The 16,434-nt window shown below is 44.5% G+C and overlaps 1 protein-coding gene across 1 annotated transcript in view; it reads left to right on the forward strand.

Annotated features, from left to right (window-relative positions):
- Positions 1 to 16,434, forward strand: part of LOC8030552 (protein nervous wreck) — a 147,657-nt gene that overhangs the window by 36,943 nt on the left and 94,280 nt on the right. The window contains exons 4-8 of the mRNA XM_042289742.1: positions 5,800 to 5,885; positions 8,642 to 8,786; positions 10,126 to 10,262; positions 12,623 to 12,686; positions 14,323 to 14,451. Coding sequence (XP_042145676.1) covers positions 5,800 to 5,885; positions 8,642 to 8,786; positions 10,126 to 10,262; positions 12,623 to 12,686; positions 14,323 to 14,451 — 561 coding nt within the window. The remainder of the gene's footprint in view (positions 1 to 5,799; positions 5,886 to 8,641; positions 8,787 to 10,125; positions 10,263 to 12,622; positions 12,687 to 14,322; positions 14,452 to 16,434) is intronic.

A 16,434-nucleotide genomic window follows, 5' to 3' on the forward strand; every position in this document is an offset into this window, starting at 1 on the left:
GAGAACGTTGGCGTAATGATTGTTGATTTGGACGCACGAGCAGCAACTCCAGCTTTTGTGGCGGCATGCAATGTGTTTGTAGTAATGTGGAAAAAAATCATGATTTTTTTTCAAGCCATATAAATTAAATTGATTTTATTTAAATTATATTTATTTGACTTAACTGACGATAAAATTCCCCGGAGAAGGGGAACAAGGGACAAACACAAATCTCCAAACACAGCTAGGTGACTGGTGTGCGATGGAAGAAATCAGCTTGGTCCTTGTATCGAACCGAGGACCTCTCCATTTCAGTGGAGCACTCTACCAACTGAGCTAACCAGGAGTTAGACGTCAGTAGAGCAGAGCGGGTTGTATCAGCCGCCGCCAGTCTAACAGCAACAAGGGTGAATGGCCTGCACTTTAAGGTTAGGATGATAATGCAATTAATGCAAAGATGCAAGCGAGCTGGACAATTTTACAAACCTGTTGTTGTTTTTTTCTCTTCTTTGTGTTGTCACTACGTTAGTAAAACTAGTTTCATATTCGTTTTAAAGCTTTGTCGTAAAATGGCAGTATGTAGAATATCCGAGATAATTATTGATTAATTTCACAAGTACGGGCTCCTAAAAAAATATCAAGTATCTGCTTACACATCTTGCCAGTGAACGTAAGTTACGATTAAATCTAGCCTAAAAAACACGATTATAATTTCGCCAGGCCTTAAAAAATGATTTCTCCAAATTATATAAGTCAATCGACTACGAATTGGAACCGCTTAAAATCAATTACGACAAGCTAACACACTGGCACACTAGCGTCAGCTATCGGGTAGCGCTGGAAACTTTCCGCTCTTCCTACAACTAGACTGAAGATTTCGCCACGTACTCAAATTTCATCAAATTTTCGCACTATTCACGAGAGACGGTCGCTTATAACGTTCGCAAAAATTATTTCACCGTAAAAGAACGACGCGCAAGATATGCACAGATCAGTGGTATTCCGGGTCTCTAGACGATAGATGGCGCACTGAAAATGCAAATGTACGAGGCCGCCTTGGGGCCCATCGTAGAACCTCGGTTTTCTGCACGGAAGATAATCCTCTTTTCGCTCCCCTCTCCTAAACTGCGAGGGGAGCCACGTCGGGGCCGGATAAAAGGGGAGAGGATATAGGAACGGAGGAGGCGGGAAAAAGTGGAAATCGCTAAGAGTACGTCGGCCTTTAAAAGATACTGCTAGACACAGTAATCCACAAAACACACACAGACACAGACAACCTTCTCTCCCTCCCCTCCTTTTTTTTCGAGTCCCAAGAGTGCCGTCGGACGTGCTTCAATCCCCAGTAAACGAGCGGCTTGTCTCCCAGAGAGACCAGCGAGCACTCCAAGAAGCTAGAGGGCACTAATTTGTACCCGCGAAGTTACCGACGACTCGTGCTACGAAGCCGCGGGACGAGCGAAGAAGGGACATTGTGCCCGGCGGTAACTCCGCGGGGGAGGTGTTTTCCCGCCTCAACTACTACCGTTCCGCTCAACCTCAAGCCGACAGCGAGGTGGAAGCTACGCCTTCGTCGGAACCAATCAGCAGCCTCTCTTTCGTCACCTGACCCGGCTCTGCGCGGCGGTATGAGGTGAGGAGGTGGTCGATCACGTGAGGAAAAAGATGGACGCACGGCTGGTTCGAGGAGCGCGTGTCTTCGACCGCAGTGTCGGCTTTTGGGGATGAACGCAGCATTATGATATGAGGGACGGCTCTCTTCGCTAACGACCCTTTTACTGCCTCGCTCGCGTTCCTCGTTCCCTTGACTCCCGTATCCCTTCTGCGTGTGCGGAGCTTGCACGCCTGCTATTGCCGGCAAAGCAAAACATGCTTGCTGGTCGTAAAACCCGGAGTTGTAAGCCAGGATTCTGACTCGTATTTTTTTCTTCTCTTTTTTAGTGGCGCGAAAGGGTTGGACTGTATCACTTCAAAGAGTTCTTAAAGCGTCGGCTTCGTCCGCTTTTTGCTGAGGGATGTCGGAGTGCAGGGAAGAGAAGCGAAGAGCAGTTTGGGAACGAAATCCCGTGGAAAAGCTTGTAATAAAATAATCATTTTTTTTTTACGCCGTTAGTTGCTATTGGCGAGGTTTTGCGGCGGATGCAAGGGGGTGTTCCATGCAAGTCGTGGCACGGTGTCACAGTATGACGTGACATAGTGGAAAATTCCTCCACTAATTCTGTTGCCATGATTATCATTGCCATGATAAACATTTCCTACCACGGTATATATAAAAATATCACTTCGAAATCACATTTTATGTGCGCTCGGAGACAGCGATGTCGAAATCTTAAACTACACAGGGCACGTGTGGCGAACATAATGGAAGTAATTAGAGCCCAAAATGGTTCGCTCGGCGAAGAAAGTCGTTTAATTTTTGTCAATCTCTTCCAACCTCCAGACGAAATATTTTTCGTATCTTGTTTTTAGGGCGCGTTATGGTTTTTGAAAGGGGAATCTCTGCGGCCGCTCTCTAATGTGTCCGGGGATGAAGTCTCGTAGGGCGTATCATCATTTTTAATTGGATCCATATTACCAACATTCTCTCTAATATAAACTTATAACAACCGACGCTATTATGAATAAAAAATTTGTCTAGACGAACGTGTTTAAAAGTATATTGCGTAAATGAACCGTGCTGGCGGTTTTTTTTTTTTTTTATTTTTTGTTACGGTTTAAAAGGTTATACATGCAATTTTGTTAAATCTATTTTTCTATTTTATTTGTTTTTTTGTATGATCTTGCCCTTGTATGATGTGCTGTATGTTTAATATGGGCATTTGCAATCTCTCATTAGGGATGTTGAAATTCGTCTGCTAAAAGAAATATTTATTCTTGTCTATCAAAATAGATGATAATAGATCGCAATACGCATAACGATATAGCCATGAACATACTCAGGATATATATATATATATATATATCCGTGTTTCACACATATCCTGAATATGTTTGTCTCAAGTTCTTGGACTCATATGTGCTCACAAAATTTGTTTTAAATTACTTTTGCATGTTTTTTTTCTGTTTTTTTTTTTTACATTCCATTGGCGCTCTCCGGTATGATTCGTAGTGGTATGTATAACTCAGAGAGCGACTCCAACTTAAAGTAATCGAAGTAGGAATCATCATTACCTTTGAGTCTTTGCTATACCATTATCGCCCCTGTGGGGCAGGATTCGCGTGTTACTTGCACATTTATGTGGCATTAAAAATTAAAAAGAAAACGCGATAGCGTTATCGGGCTCGTTCGCATCGACTTCTCATTCGCATGTTCTTCCTGCCATTGAGCAGAAAGAACGGCGTACCTAACATAGTAAAAAAAAAAAAAAAAAAAGCATGGCTTAGTGTGTAGCGCTGACTCGCAACAGAAGGTTCGTGGGATCGAATCACACCTAAAACTTTTCCAATTTTTTTTTTTTGCAAATGAATTACTTTATAAAGTGAAACCTTTTCAAGCATGCGGTGACCTTTAACTTGAAACACATCTCACGTTTTTCATCACTTTCATTCCACGCGTGACGTCACGTCCCATCTCACGTGAGCGGTGTGGGCTGTTTGAAATTCCCGCGCGAAGTCATGAGGCTGCGACGTCATGACCCTATCGTCCAATCAGGATTTTCGCGTCACGCCACCGACGCCGGCTTTTATGCCACACCACCGAGGCCGGCTCCTTTCCGACACGATCGAGCTCGAAATGCAAGTCATTCTTGATGTTAGAAGTCAAAATAAAAAATTAAAGGGTTATCGTAATTTCAGATAGCTTTTCTATTTTTGTTTTGTTTTGTTTTTTTACCGAACCAATACAACATCGGGGAGTCCAGAGGTGTCCAAACTTTTCGGCTAAATTTAGGGGCCGAATCGGAGATCTGTCGCAGTCTCCGGGGCTGGAAAACAAATAAACCAATATAAAATGAGGAAAAACGAAATAAATGATCATGAATACATATTTAAATAGAACATTTAAAGCTTTACATCGACTTTATATTTTAATCCCAATATTTAGCTAATTAAGATATTAGACAATAATTGGGACTGAGAAAACTCACCAGGCATAAATCAAAGCGCATAAGAAATTTCGCATGTTCCAACGGGGCAGAAGTCTTGTGAGAATGATAGAACTGAGGCTGACAACATGAGATAGATACGACGCGGGACACTAGGTGCAATACACACGGGAACGCGAAAATAATTTCAACATACGCAGTTCCGCAGGTATAAAACAGGGGACTAAGAATGTTGACACCAGTGATGACAATGCCCAGTTAATAATATGACTAAAAGACAATGACGATAAACAGTTTTCTCTCGTTTTTTTTTTTCTTTTGTAGTAATTTTGTTTACGCGGTTTGTGAGCGTTGCATCGCTGTTTCTTCGTGGGTACTTATCTCGGTGCCGGTGGCAGCGGCTCTGCTGGGAGCGGGCAGTGGGCCGGGCTTCATTGGAAGGACCGCAATCAGCCACGGGCCGGGCGAGAGAGAGAGTGTGCGGGTCGCATTTTTGACCCGTGGGCCTAGGTGTGGAGACCCCTGTTGCAGAGGAACGAGAGTGTTGTACTAGGCGAGTTGGTAAATAGTGTAAACAAAAAACAAGTGCAAAAAAAATTACAACGAAAGGAACACTTGCGACAGGACAACAGTTGTAGTCGAAACTGAACTTTATTAGTAAACACATTAATTAAAGTGTTCGGCGTTTCTTGCTGGTTTTGCTGTGCCATGAGTGGATAATATAAATTTCTTATGAAAGGAGCATTTTAGACATATTTTATAAAGACGCATTGGCGTCATAATAGACCCTTTCCAAAACCCGATCGAGCAACCTTGGCTGTCGCCATTTTTATTTTTTTTTGGGGGGGGGGGGGGGGGGGGCACAGAACGTGGGATTGTATTCGAGTGCTCACCGACCGATGACGCAGCATTCGTGTCCCAAATCTAATATGTGCTCAGTGTGCGTTCCAAACAATGGCACATTGGAATAATTGGTGCAAAAGTAAAATTTTGAGGTTTCTACGTGCCAAACCAATGACGGGCATCTGGCACGCGCCGGTGGAGGACTGAGGATTCATTTCGACCAGCTGGGGATCTTCTGTCGTGCAACCGTAAGCTCGGTTACACGGCGTCTTCTCCGCAATGGGCCTCTTTCAGATGGCGGGAACCTCGGCTGGGATTCGAACCCGCCACCTAGGGATCCGTAAGCCGGTGTTTTGGCTGGGAGCCACCGCGAGGCGTCTATATTGGCGCAGAAGCTACTAAACCGCGCGAACCTCTGCAAAGGGTCTATTAAGTATAGTTTCCAGCTGTTTCACGATCTCCGATCACCCATTAGCTGTAGGCTTCAATCTGCCTCCCCCATCATAACGCTAAAGAATAAAAGCGAAAAAAAAAAGAGACACGTGTTTACAATTAAGCGGAAAACAAATTCTCCCCTTTCGTTCGGAATTTCGGTCGCATAACTTATAGACTCTGTTTCGACCATTTTTTTTTCTATCCAAAGCGATTTCTTCTTTTTTGTGTGTGTACTTTTGATTTGGATCAAGTCTGGATAAAGTCTGAATCTGGTCTGGATCTGCTGTGGGCCTTGCACTGACCTGGCTTGTGCATTAGGTCCAGATCTATAGTCTGGATCTTATTTCTGTCTGGTTAGGGGACGAAGGAGAAGTCAGGAATGAAATGAGGGGGAATGACAAAAATGGGAGAAAGGGGAAAAGGGGGCATTGTGTGGCGTGAATACTTGACAAAAAGAAACGGTGTCCTTTTTTTAATATTGTTAGTTTTATTCCCTACTCAGGCCCTGCTCAAGCTAGCGACAACTTATCTCCAGAGGAAACCGCCTCCGGGCATCGAACTCAAGAGCGAAGACAACCAAGATAACAAGTGAGGCACATTTGATTGCCTTCTACCCTGATTTCGTTCTTCGCCACGGCGTCGGGACGTGCCAGATGTATAGAGGAGGAAACTACGCCGGAAAGAGTCAGCCATTTTGTGCATATATATATATATTTTGACGATTTGAGAATGGCGCGTTATCGACAGAAGTCGGTTCTCTGACGGCTCAATATTGGCGTTTTTTTTCTCTTCTTTCTTTTTCCTCTTAGAGCTTCTCAATTTTAAAGGGAACTTCACATCCGGCGCGAACAGGAGATTGAATTCATAGCGTTTTTGTTGAAAGTGAGAATTATGTTGTCTTCTCTATTCTTGTCCCCCTTTCCTTTTCTTTTTTCTTTGGGGGGGGGGGGGGGGGGAGAGAGAGAGAGAGAGAGAGAGAGAGAGAGAGAGAGAGAATGAATTTGCTTGCTGCGCCAGGCGAGGCAGTTTTCTAATTTAGTAACATCCTGATTCAGAGACTGGCACGGAAAGGAAGACACACGAGAAATGTACCCTTCTTAAATTTGTTATATTTTCGTTATGCAGCTCTAGGAGTGGAAATGTTCAATCTTCACACGGTCTTAAAAACAAAATTTCTTTTCGTCCCAATTTGCGTTCCGCCTTAAAAGGCTGTTAGGCAAATTTAAGAAAATGTTTTAGTTTCTTTGCGCGCAGGTGCCATGATTGCCTCGTTGGTACGACAGCTAAAGTATTGTTCTCTATCTTAGTGACTGACATTCCTACACTTTTTCTCATTCCGCCGTGTACGGCGATTGACAAGAAAAGTTCAAAGAAAACATTCATAAGAAGATGTGTCAGTTTGATTTAGCTCCTCTATGCACGACCCCTTATCTCTCCGTTGATGCGGCCTGATGCATCGCTCCTTTCCCCTGTCAAAGATAAAGAACCGACACGGTCCTTAAACCACCTGGCCTGGAATGGTTTCTTCACGCCCTGGGAAAGTTTTTTCTAGATACAAATTGAAGTACCAGAGGCGCCCTTGCCGACGTTAGGAGTCAACCAATCAGATCGCCCGGAGAACCTAATTGATGGTCTTGGGTTTGCAGCAACCATCGTGGAGAAAATCCCTGGATGTGTCTATTCTTTCATAAAGTCACACGGACCCGTCGAAACGATGGACGATTAAAAATGCCGTCTTTACTTGAAACCCATGGACCATATTGTTGTGTTATAATTGAAGCACTTCGTGAAGGGTGATATCTCTGCAGCGGCGCCGCTTGTGGTGACAAAATTTACTATGGTGGAAATAGTCAAAGTTTTCATACAAGTAAGTAATCTAGCTATAGGGACCGTGGCACCGACCGCGCAAGGTGCGCAGTCCCCAATCACTAGCGTGCTGCGCACCTTGCGATGGCTGCTATAATTAAACTATAATCTGCTTCCTGTTCCCTCGGTGGTGTGTCCGGTGGCATACCGTACTGTTGATTCAGGTATAGCTATGAAGGAAGAGCAGTAAGACAAAGAAGCTTCTTAAAGTTAGACATGCAAAAACTAGAGGCGGTGGATAAAAAGGCGACAAATTGGGCAAGTTTTATTTAGAGGTGTTTGTTTATTTAGTTATTGATTGATTGATGAATTAAAATACCTTAAAGGTATTTTCGGTAAGGGAATTACATTATGGAAAGAGCGTTTGTAACTACAGAGAGGAAAAGGGACATTTAAAGTCAAGCGGAGATCAAAATAAAGGGAAACTTTGAAACCCCTAACACGAAATGAACAATTGCAGCAACAGACAGCTTCGCTAACACAAATGGCTCTTCGTGTTGTATTATAACGGTTATTGGAAGCGCATGTTCATGTAATATTATATTCCAATTGCAACCTATAGGGATAGCGATTGCTGCTTTGATCGGTCGACGGTTAATTGATATTACTTGTGCACGACTGTATCTGGTTCATTTTCCAATAAAAAAAAGACCAACGCTAACTTTTCACTTACATTCCTAGAAGGCTTTGCAATGCGCAATATTTATAGAGGCGCGGTGGTACAAGACATAATAAACACTGACTGTCCCAAAGATCGCTTCTGCCAAAAATCAGACTTCTTGGTCATTGTGATTCGCTGCAATGCCAGTGTAATACGCTTATCAGTATACTGCACTGAATAAATTCAACTGCCTTTTAAATATGCCGACATTCTAACGACTAAGCGGAAGAGCCAAAAAGAGAGCCAAGCCGGCAACCAAAGAATATTTGCGTCACCTTGCAGCATCATCTCGCTATGAGCTAACACAAATAGCTGCGAAAGCATTTTGTGACATCGAAGACGATTGGATCTGGCTTGTATATGCCACGAATTGGGCTCTATCAGGAGCTGATAAGGGTGGACTGGATCTGGCTGAGTTTTTCTGTATCTGACTGGATCTTGCTGGATCTGTCTGGATGTTGCTTGATCGTGTTGTATCTGCCTTTACCTGGTTGGACATGGTGAATCTGGCTGGATCTTGTTGGATCTGGCTGGATCTTGCTGGATGTGGCTCGATCTTGCTGTACCCTGGTTGGATCTGATTGGACCTTGCTGAATTTGGCTGGATCTTGCTGGGCATGGCTGGATTTGCCATGGTCTGTCACCGATTTGACCGTGTTTGGCTCATCAGTCAATCTTTTTTCGTTTGAGAGGGAGGCTCTCGATTATCGTACAGAACAGCACCAGCCATGTACACTCCCCTACCCGAGTCGAGAGAAGGGAGCAAAGACAGTCTTAAGTGATGAGTGCCAGTGGTCGTTCTCCCATTTCTCTGCAGGACCGTATTCGGAGTGTGGAGGATGCTGCTAGACGAGACGGAGAAGATCGCCAAGGCACGGCTGGCCGCCGCCGAGGTCTTCTCGCAGCAGATCTCGGAGAACGCTAAGAACGTGCGTGCCAACAAACTACAAGTGGCCAAGAAGGTGCGGACCTCATACGTTTCTGTGAAACAGGGATTCTCGAACTTTTCGGTCTCAGGGGACCTCTATCTGCCTTCACCGATAGCCGAGAAATTATTCCCCGTCTCAACAAGCGACAGTGGTACTATAGAGCAGAGCAGGAGTCTACAGACCATGTACACAGTAATGCACGCACTAGCAAATGTTAGGCTCGTAGTTACGCATGCGTCGGAAGCTCAGATCTGTCAAAGAGAGTGCTTAAACTTGGGAAACATCTTACTTAGGGGGAGGAACAATAGAGCGAATTCGGAAGCTCAGGAAACCCTTGAGGGCACTCTGGAGTACCCGTGGTGTCGAAGGAACCCAGCTTAAAACCCCACGGTCTTTAGTAAAAAAAAATAGGATTCAGAAGCTTTGTATTATACCCTTTTGCATATCTAGGTTATTTTTTAAGCGATTAGTTTTCTGTGAATCTTCAGTAAACTTTGAAATATGCATCTGAATTTTTATTTTCCGCGCTAAGTTGAGCAGGAAAAATGACGTCACGTGACCTATACAAATTTTTAATTTCCCCGCTACATTTAGCGGCGAAAATCAGCATCGCGTGACCTCAAGACCATGACTTCATCTCACATGACCTATTCACAGATTCAGTTTTCCCGTCAGATTTAACGTGAAAATTGACGTCACGTCACCTCAAGGCTAATTCAGTTTCCCCGCTAAATGTAGTGGAAAAATTGGCGTCACATAATTCCAACACAAATTTAGTTTTCCCGCTAAATTTAGCGGGGAAATCGACTCGTGATTGGTTGCAGCTCTTTCGATCGTGTCTGCAGTTGATCGCTGAACTAAACTAGTCAACAACATAGCTGGTTCTTTCCGAATTTGTTTTTAAGGCCTACCTTGCACCAAGAGAGTGTGACCGTTGGCCACTGCTTCGGACCTAAAGCTCCTTTTCGCGATGGCAAAAAATGGCGCCGTCGACTTTCTTTTTTAAGGCGATTCCAATTGTTAATGACAAAGAAATACTTTTTATTATTTTTTTTCGAGCGTCTCAGTCATCATTGCTCGACTGCATTGGAATCTTCAGATAACTTTCGAACTCTCTTGGAATATATGTAGGAAGCTTTGGTGCTTGCTTCCCAAATTTCTAGTTAACTTGCTAACCCTATCGCAGCAGTGATGCCCAAAGCGAATCACGTAGTTTGAGGATGCGCCACCCAATTATAATTCGTTCTGTTTTATTTAAAAGAAATATTTATTAAACACGTTAGAAATATACAATCTCTGTTGGGCAAACTGTCACGTTTCTGCACAATGGTTACCAACAAAAGAGGCCTCGGTGCTCCTTTTACGCCCGCAGTGCTTTGAGAGTCTTCGACGCATCCAAGAGGAAGTACAACAATGCGTCCAAGAGGTGGACAAGACCAAGAAACTGTACTTCGAGGAGGAGCACATGGCGCACGAGGCCAGGGAAAAGGCCCAGGATGCAGAGGAGAAGTGAGTCAGCACATTTCAGTCTGATCCAGCGAAGCACGCAGACAAGATGCGTTCTCAATCTATTCTACCGGTTCCGTTAAAGAAATATAAAACCGCTTTTTCGGATCGCATAAATATACTACGCCTTAGAGAAAACTGAAACTTCGTCAGAACACGACGCGGTGGGGAGTTTAGAGAACATCACGTCACTAGGATTAAAATATAAAAGAAAAAGGTGATATTTTTCTATTAGCCGCGGCCATCTGAGTCGAATATGGGCTAAACCAAGACAGAGCATTGCGGGTGACTGTGGCATCTATTGTCGCGTGTTTAATCAATTACTAGTTAAAAAAAAAAAAAAGAAGGGGGGAGGGGGGGAGTACGTATCTTTTTTAACATTGCAGTGCGTCTCTAGAAAGCGTCTTAATAACTTCCAAACAATATTTTTATGCTGTACGATTGTTCTGCTTTGAGGACTGTTATGTGCTTCTGACAATTTTGAAATTCTATTTTGAGTACGATCTTTTTTTAAAACTAAAGTTAGTACATAATATTTTTGCGGCTTCTAACCTGACTAATATGATTTTTTCCTGCTTTGACTGCTTTGAGCGGTCGGTTCAACAGCATGATCAGTACTATTTATGTTTGCCTTTAATTTTCTTATATTACGGTTCTTTTTTCTTCTTTTTTGGTTGGGGGGGGGGGGGGGGGGGCGGTGGCCGAATATGTTAACTCATCGCAGCTCGGAGCGCGTGGAACGAAAGCTTCCACTGCACAACCCAGGGATTCTGGGTTCCGACTCTACCCCGGCCGGTTTCGATCTGGATGAGCATCGTAAACCGGCGTGCGGTCGTGTATCACTACTGCATAGTGCACGTTATCGAACCCTAGGCTAGGAGTTGTACTGCACTGGCTAAATTACTCATCTACAGCTAGACATAGCGCGTTACTACTAAAGACTGATATCCACCTAGTTACTTTTTTCGGTAACGAGTAACGTACTTATACTGGTCTTCACCTCGAGAAACGGAGTGAAAAAAGTCCGGCTCCTCGCGGAGCATTACTAATTTCCTCTTTTATGTTGATAATTAAGACGTTTGTACGTTCATTTGAAGTTAGGCAGATGTTATCTTATCAACACGTACACACTTCCAACGCCATAAGCCTCGCTTCTTACTCCAAGAACCAAGTCTTGTAAGAACTACTTCGCACGGCGTATGCACATTGCGTAAAACGTTTTTCTTGAGGTGAAAACGAGTATAGTTACTTTTAGGGCCAAGTAAACAGTAATAGTATTTCGTTACTTTTGTGGAGTAATGCGTACAAGAACGTTTAAACAGCCTCGTTTTAATTCTAACCCGAGTATGCGTCTATTGCGACACAGGCAGATGCGCAACCCGAAAAACAACTAAACAGTAGGACAGTAATAGCAACGTTTATCGCTGAACACGCCAGTCAAACTCTACAGCGGGGAATGTCCATCAACTTGCGAACAAAATAAGGTTCGTTGGTTGAACCTTCTGGAATCGTGCACAGACCGAATGAAAACCCGGAGGTTGCCAACACGGAAAGGCGCCGAACCCATTGTCAACTTCGAACTTTAGAAGCAGAGAGAAGAAAGGGGAGAGGGGAATCTTAGATTCACCAGCTCTTCCTGAAGCACAACAGTGCCGTTTCTTCGAGCGCGTCAGTAGAACAACTCTTCAGCATCGCCGGAGATGTATTCTCAATGAAGCGGGGAAACAACTCATGAAAACTTCGAGAGGCAGCTACTGCTTATGTGCAACGACTACTGAAAAGAGAACAATAATCCGTGAAGCAAAAGCAGTTGTGTATTTGGTTGTCAAAGCAACGAGAAAAGTAACTCCCTACTTTTGAGGCAAAGCAACGCGTTCCTTTCGCGAATAGGTAACGAGTAACTCATTTAGTTACTCTTTGACAGAGTAAGGATTTACGGTATTTAGCTACTTCTTGGGGGAGGGGGGGGGGGGGGGTAACGTGTACAGGTTTGTCAACAGCTGAGACACCGGACGCCCACTGATGTTGACTACCTTCCGGTTGGTAAACACACACGCAACACGATTATTGAAAATGTTTTTGTTTTCATCTGTTTATTAAGCAGGCGTTTTTTTTTGGTATTTTGTTCACGTGTAATTTAGTTTTAGAGTAAGAGAACACCGTCTGCATTTACATGCGTACAACTAGCCCATTCAATCGAGAGGAGATGGCTATGAGGACAGGAAGAAGGGCAAGTACTAGGGTGCTGTTGGTTCCCTTTTGATTTGATACGCTACGATCGCATCCACATTAAGTCAGCCAGAGATCTTACTAAACTACTGAAACTAATCACGATTTCGTTTTCTTTTTTTCCCCTCGGACAGATTAAAAAAGAAGAAAGGAAGAATATTTCAGTCCATTACATCGCTACAAAAGAATAGTCAAAAGGTAAGTACTTTTCTCATAGTTTCTTATTCTGCAAATATTAATTAAAAATATTACACAAAAAAATAGTTCATCTCTTCAAAGGAATCTTGTCGTGTGTGTCTGCTCACTACAGTGTTATTCTTAGTTACACTTTAACTGTAACCCAACAATAGAGTTAGAGTTAATTGTACCGATAGCTTCAATTCACCTTCATGCATGTGATTTGCCCTTTGGCGTTCTTGACGGCTAATGGTGCAGTCTGATTCATCGCTGAGAAATCACTCTCAGTGATTATATGGAGTGCAAGTTTGTCTCTGCTTACGTTGAATCAAGGCCTTTGGTTGTCCGTCAGTCTTGTAGTTACTTAGAAATCTGTTTCCGCTCCCTGCATGGAGTCTACGAACTTCCTGCGCCGCTTTTCACGATTGCTAGTTTATTGTTGAAGGCTGCCGGGTATTAACTCCCTGCTCCCCTTCCGGTCCGACGCGCTTGTATCGTTATGGTTCGCTGCCTTCGATAGCGACGCGCAAAACGAGGTTCAGGTTGGCTTAGGCGTCACTAAGCTTCGCTCGGGAACGCGCGCTACTCCCGCTAAGAAAACGTCGAAGCGTGTTAAGCCGACGTCAAGCTCGTTTCGCACGCGGGAAACGATGCAACGAAGTTAAAAAAAGAAAAAAAAGAGCGAGTATGGACGTTCGTTGTAGTCGTGTTTCAGGTAGTGTGCCTAAAGATTCGAGAGTACTTGACTCCTCGATCGGGGATATCACGTCGTTTAGGGTCGCGTTTGTAAAGGTGTGAAAAAGGAGACGAACGCGTCGATCGTCTGCAAGCATTCTGAGCTTGGCTCAGCCCATAGCCTCCTCTATACTAACAAACCCTGACAGATCGCCACGAGAAGCGGCCGCAGAAATGGAAAAGGTGGAGCGGCAGACAACGAATGAGAGGAGAGCCACGTGACTGGCACCCCGCTGCGGCGAGACGCCGCAGCGGGGCGCGGTGTTTCGGCGCAGCGGGACGCCGCTATCAAAATTTGCAAACATTCTCTATGGTTTGAGTTGGTCCCTGTCTTAAATCTAGGCGCTGCCTCTCATCATCGCACCTCACGCAAAGAGAGTGCGGAATTTGGTGATAATAATGCCAAAGAAATAATCACGAAGCCCTAAGCGTGGCCTTCATAAGCCACGCCCTTTGTTTCTTAATTGGGCTGCCAGTGACTTCAGTATGAAAAGCCTGCATACTCGTTCTGACCTCAAAAACCGTGTGTAAAAACAGAAAAAAAAAAAGTCCGTTTTTTTTTTTTGTGGAACGTTATTGATTTTCCCTTTCCTGCGGTGAATTAAGATAAATGTAGGTGCATCTTAGATTAGCTTTACGTTATTTTATCAAGAGGTGCACGTTTCAAACGACAAAAGCGTCCTTTCTTTCTCTAACAAGCAGATGCTGTAAGAACTACTTGGCGTAGCGCATGAATAATGCGCAAAACTTTCTTTTTCTCTCGATGTGAGATCAAGTATATGCGGAACACAAGTTCGTCTGCTTCTGTTGCGGCGGTTGTGATGACGTCAAAACGCCGAGCTGTGAAAGGCGCAGACGAATTTGCGCTCCGCGTGCGAGTGTACGTTTCTCGAACTAAGGGACTCTGTGTTTCTCTGCCCAGTTCTCCTCGCGGAGGGAGGCGTGTGATATCCAGTCCACCAAAGCGCGTAACGACTACATCATGGCCCTCGTGGCCGCGAACGCCCACCAGACGAGGTTCTACGAGATGGACCTTCCAGATATCCTTCAGGTAACGTGCATCTTGTAACTAAGAAAAAAAAAAAAAAAAGAAAATAACAACGTCACAAACGGCGAAGTACAAGTTTTTTTGTGTTGCGTCTGGAACGTGGCACTACAGACCGTTGTCTGCTCTGTTCCATGGAGGCCGCCATCTTTGTTTATGCTGACGCTATGACACAGTAGGAGGGCTGCGCATTTTGCAAGACTCGGTTTGTTTAGAAACCTTCGTCAAATCGTAGTGCAAGGACGCCTGAAATCTATAGTCACTAAACTAAAAAAAAAAACACCGATACTAAGGGTGCTGTAAAAAGCAAAAATCTTGTTTCATGCTCAGCTTTTCTCTTCACAAGAGCCTGCATTTGGGATTATTATTTTCCATTTTTATCGCTGGGGGCTAGGATTTCGGACACTGATAAGTTCAGACGCAGCCGACGCTACGAGCTGATTTAGACCAATCAGACAACATCGATAGCGCGTCATCGTGGTGATCATCGTATTTCTGCACGTGTTATTTCATCGTGGAACCAAAGCTAAACAGAAAAGGTCCAGTGACTGGCGATTTTGACGCTGCTTGATTATTAGCCCATGCGTCATGACTTCAAAGTAGGCGCCGGGAATAGATGAAAGCATAGAGGCAAACCGCAGCGTAACAACTTAAAATAAAAAAAAAATAAAAAAATTGACCTGCATTTTGTCACAAGAATAAAAGAAAAGCAACAAAAAGGAAGAGGACAGGGCAAACCAAATTTCCTCTTTTTCTCTTGTAACTTTTCCAGCCATCTCTTATTCACGGAATCATTGTGTGAGCCACGTTTCATTGCCGTTTTCTAAACAAAGATCGCGCTCAAGCTACTTTTGAAGAAGAAGAAGAGAACAAAATTGGGGTTCCAATCCACGCTGTGAAGGTGCTTGGTCAGCGAAGCTGTGGTATCAGCTGCAACGATCGCCGAAATGTCACCGCCGGTCGCAGCTCGCCGCCGCTGATCGTATTGCCGCCACCTTTTCCCTTTGCCGCTTCTAGTATTCACGCTGCTCCTCGGGAGTCCAAACTATGCGTGGCCTATTCATCGCGGTGCTGCAGCAACAATGAAATCAGTTACTATACTCCGTTTCATCTTACGTTTAAGCGCAGCAGATGTGACGAGCCATCGGAGTTAATAGGAGGCCGTGTGAGTCACGTGACCAGGGTGTAAGATAGACAGGTGGGGAAACGACAGCCAAATGAGCGACCGAATTGTGTCCCCCTCGGTTTTCTCTTTTTCTGTGGCGCCATCTATGTGGAGCACCGCGAACTCTCACTTTTGGTGGGCGAACGGTGGCGACCGGCTAAACTGACGGAGATAATTTCTCGTGGAATTTCAATAGAGAACTGTCGTGCTCTCGGTTTATTTTGTGCACTCTCCCATAGAGTTCCACGCTAATCCGATTCCGATTTTTTTCCTCTCACCGCAGCGCCATCTGTCGCAAGTCGAGGGTATTCGCAAGCAGACGAGTACACAATCCGGTCACGGCGCTGCGGTAGGCTTCTATGGGCCGTTTCCCCACCTGTCTATCTTACACCCTGCACGTGACCTTAAAGAGGGGGCACAGCGACGCGCGGAAAGCGTATCACGCGGGCCACGTCCACAAAACGGGATTGGCTAAGATAGCTCGTAGCATGCACTGCGTCCGGACGTGAGGAGGATTTGGTGGGTTCTTCTTTTATATACAAAAGGCTAGTGACGTCACTGCGTGCTTCGCATTGCTAGCAGGCGCCGTTATCAACATTATGCGGTTTGCACTTCACATCAGGGCTTCGAATGACGTCAACCCCTTTCGAAGCAGCTGCAAACCTAATCTTAACCGAAAAGCGTGGGAGGGCGTTCCTATTGTTCACACGCGCCTTATCATCCATCATGTGCTTTTGACGCTTGTTTTGTGGTTTTCTTTATTGAAACAAATACTGAGCTGTATGCTGTATGCCTGATTTCAAAGGAGATATGCTGTTTTGCCT

The sequence above is a fragment of the Ixodes scapularis genome, unplaced genomic scaffold (assembly GCF_016920785.2).
Source record: "Ixodes scapularis isolate PalLabHiFi unplaced genomic scaffold, ASM1692078v2 PGA_scaffold13__105_contigs__length_92229423, whole genome shotgun sequence".
NCBI classification, from domain to species: Eukaryota; Metazoa; Arthropoda; class Arachnida; order Ixodida; family Ixodidae; genus Ixodes; species Ixodes scapularis.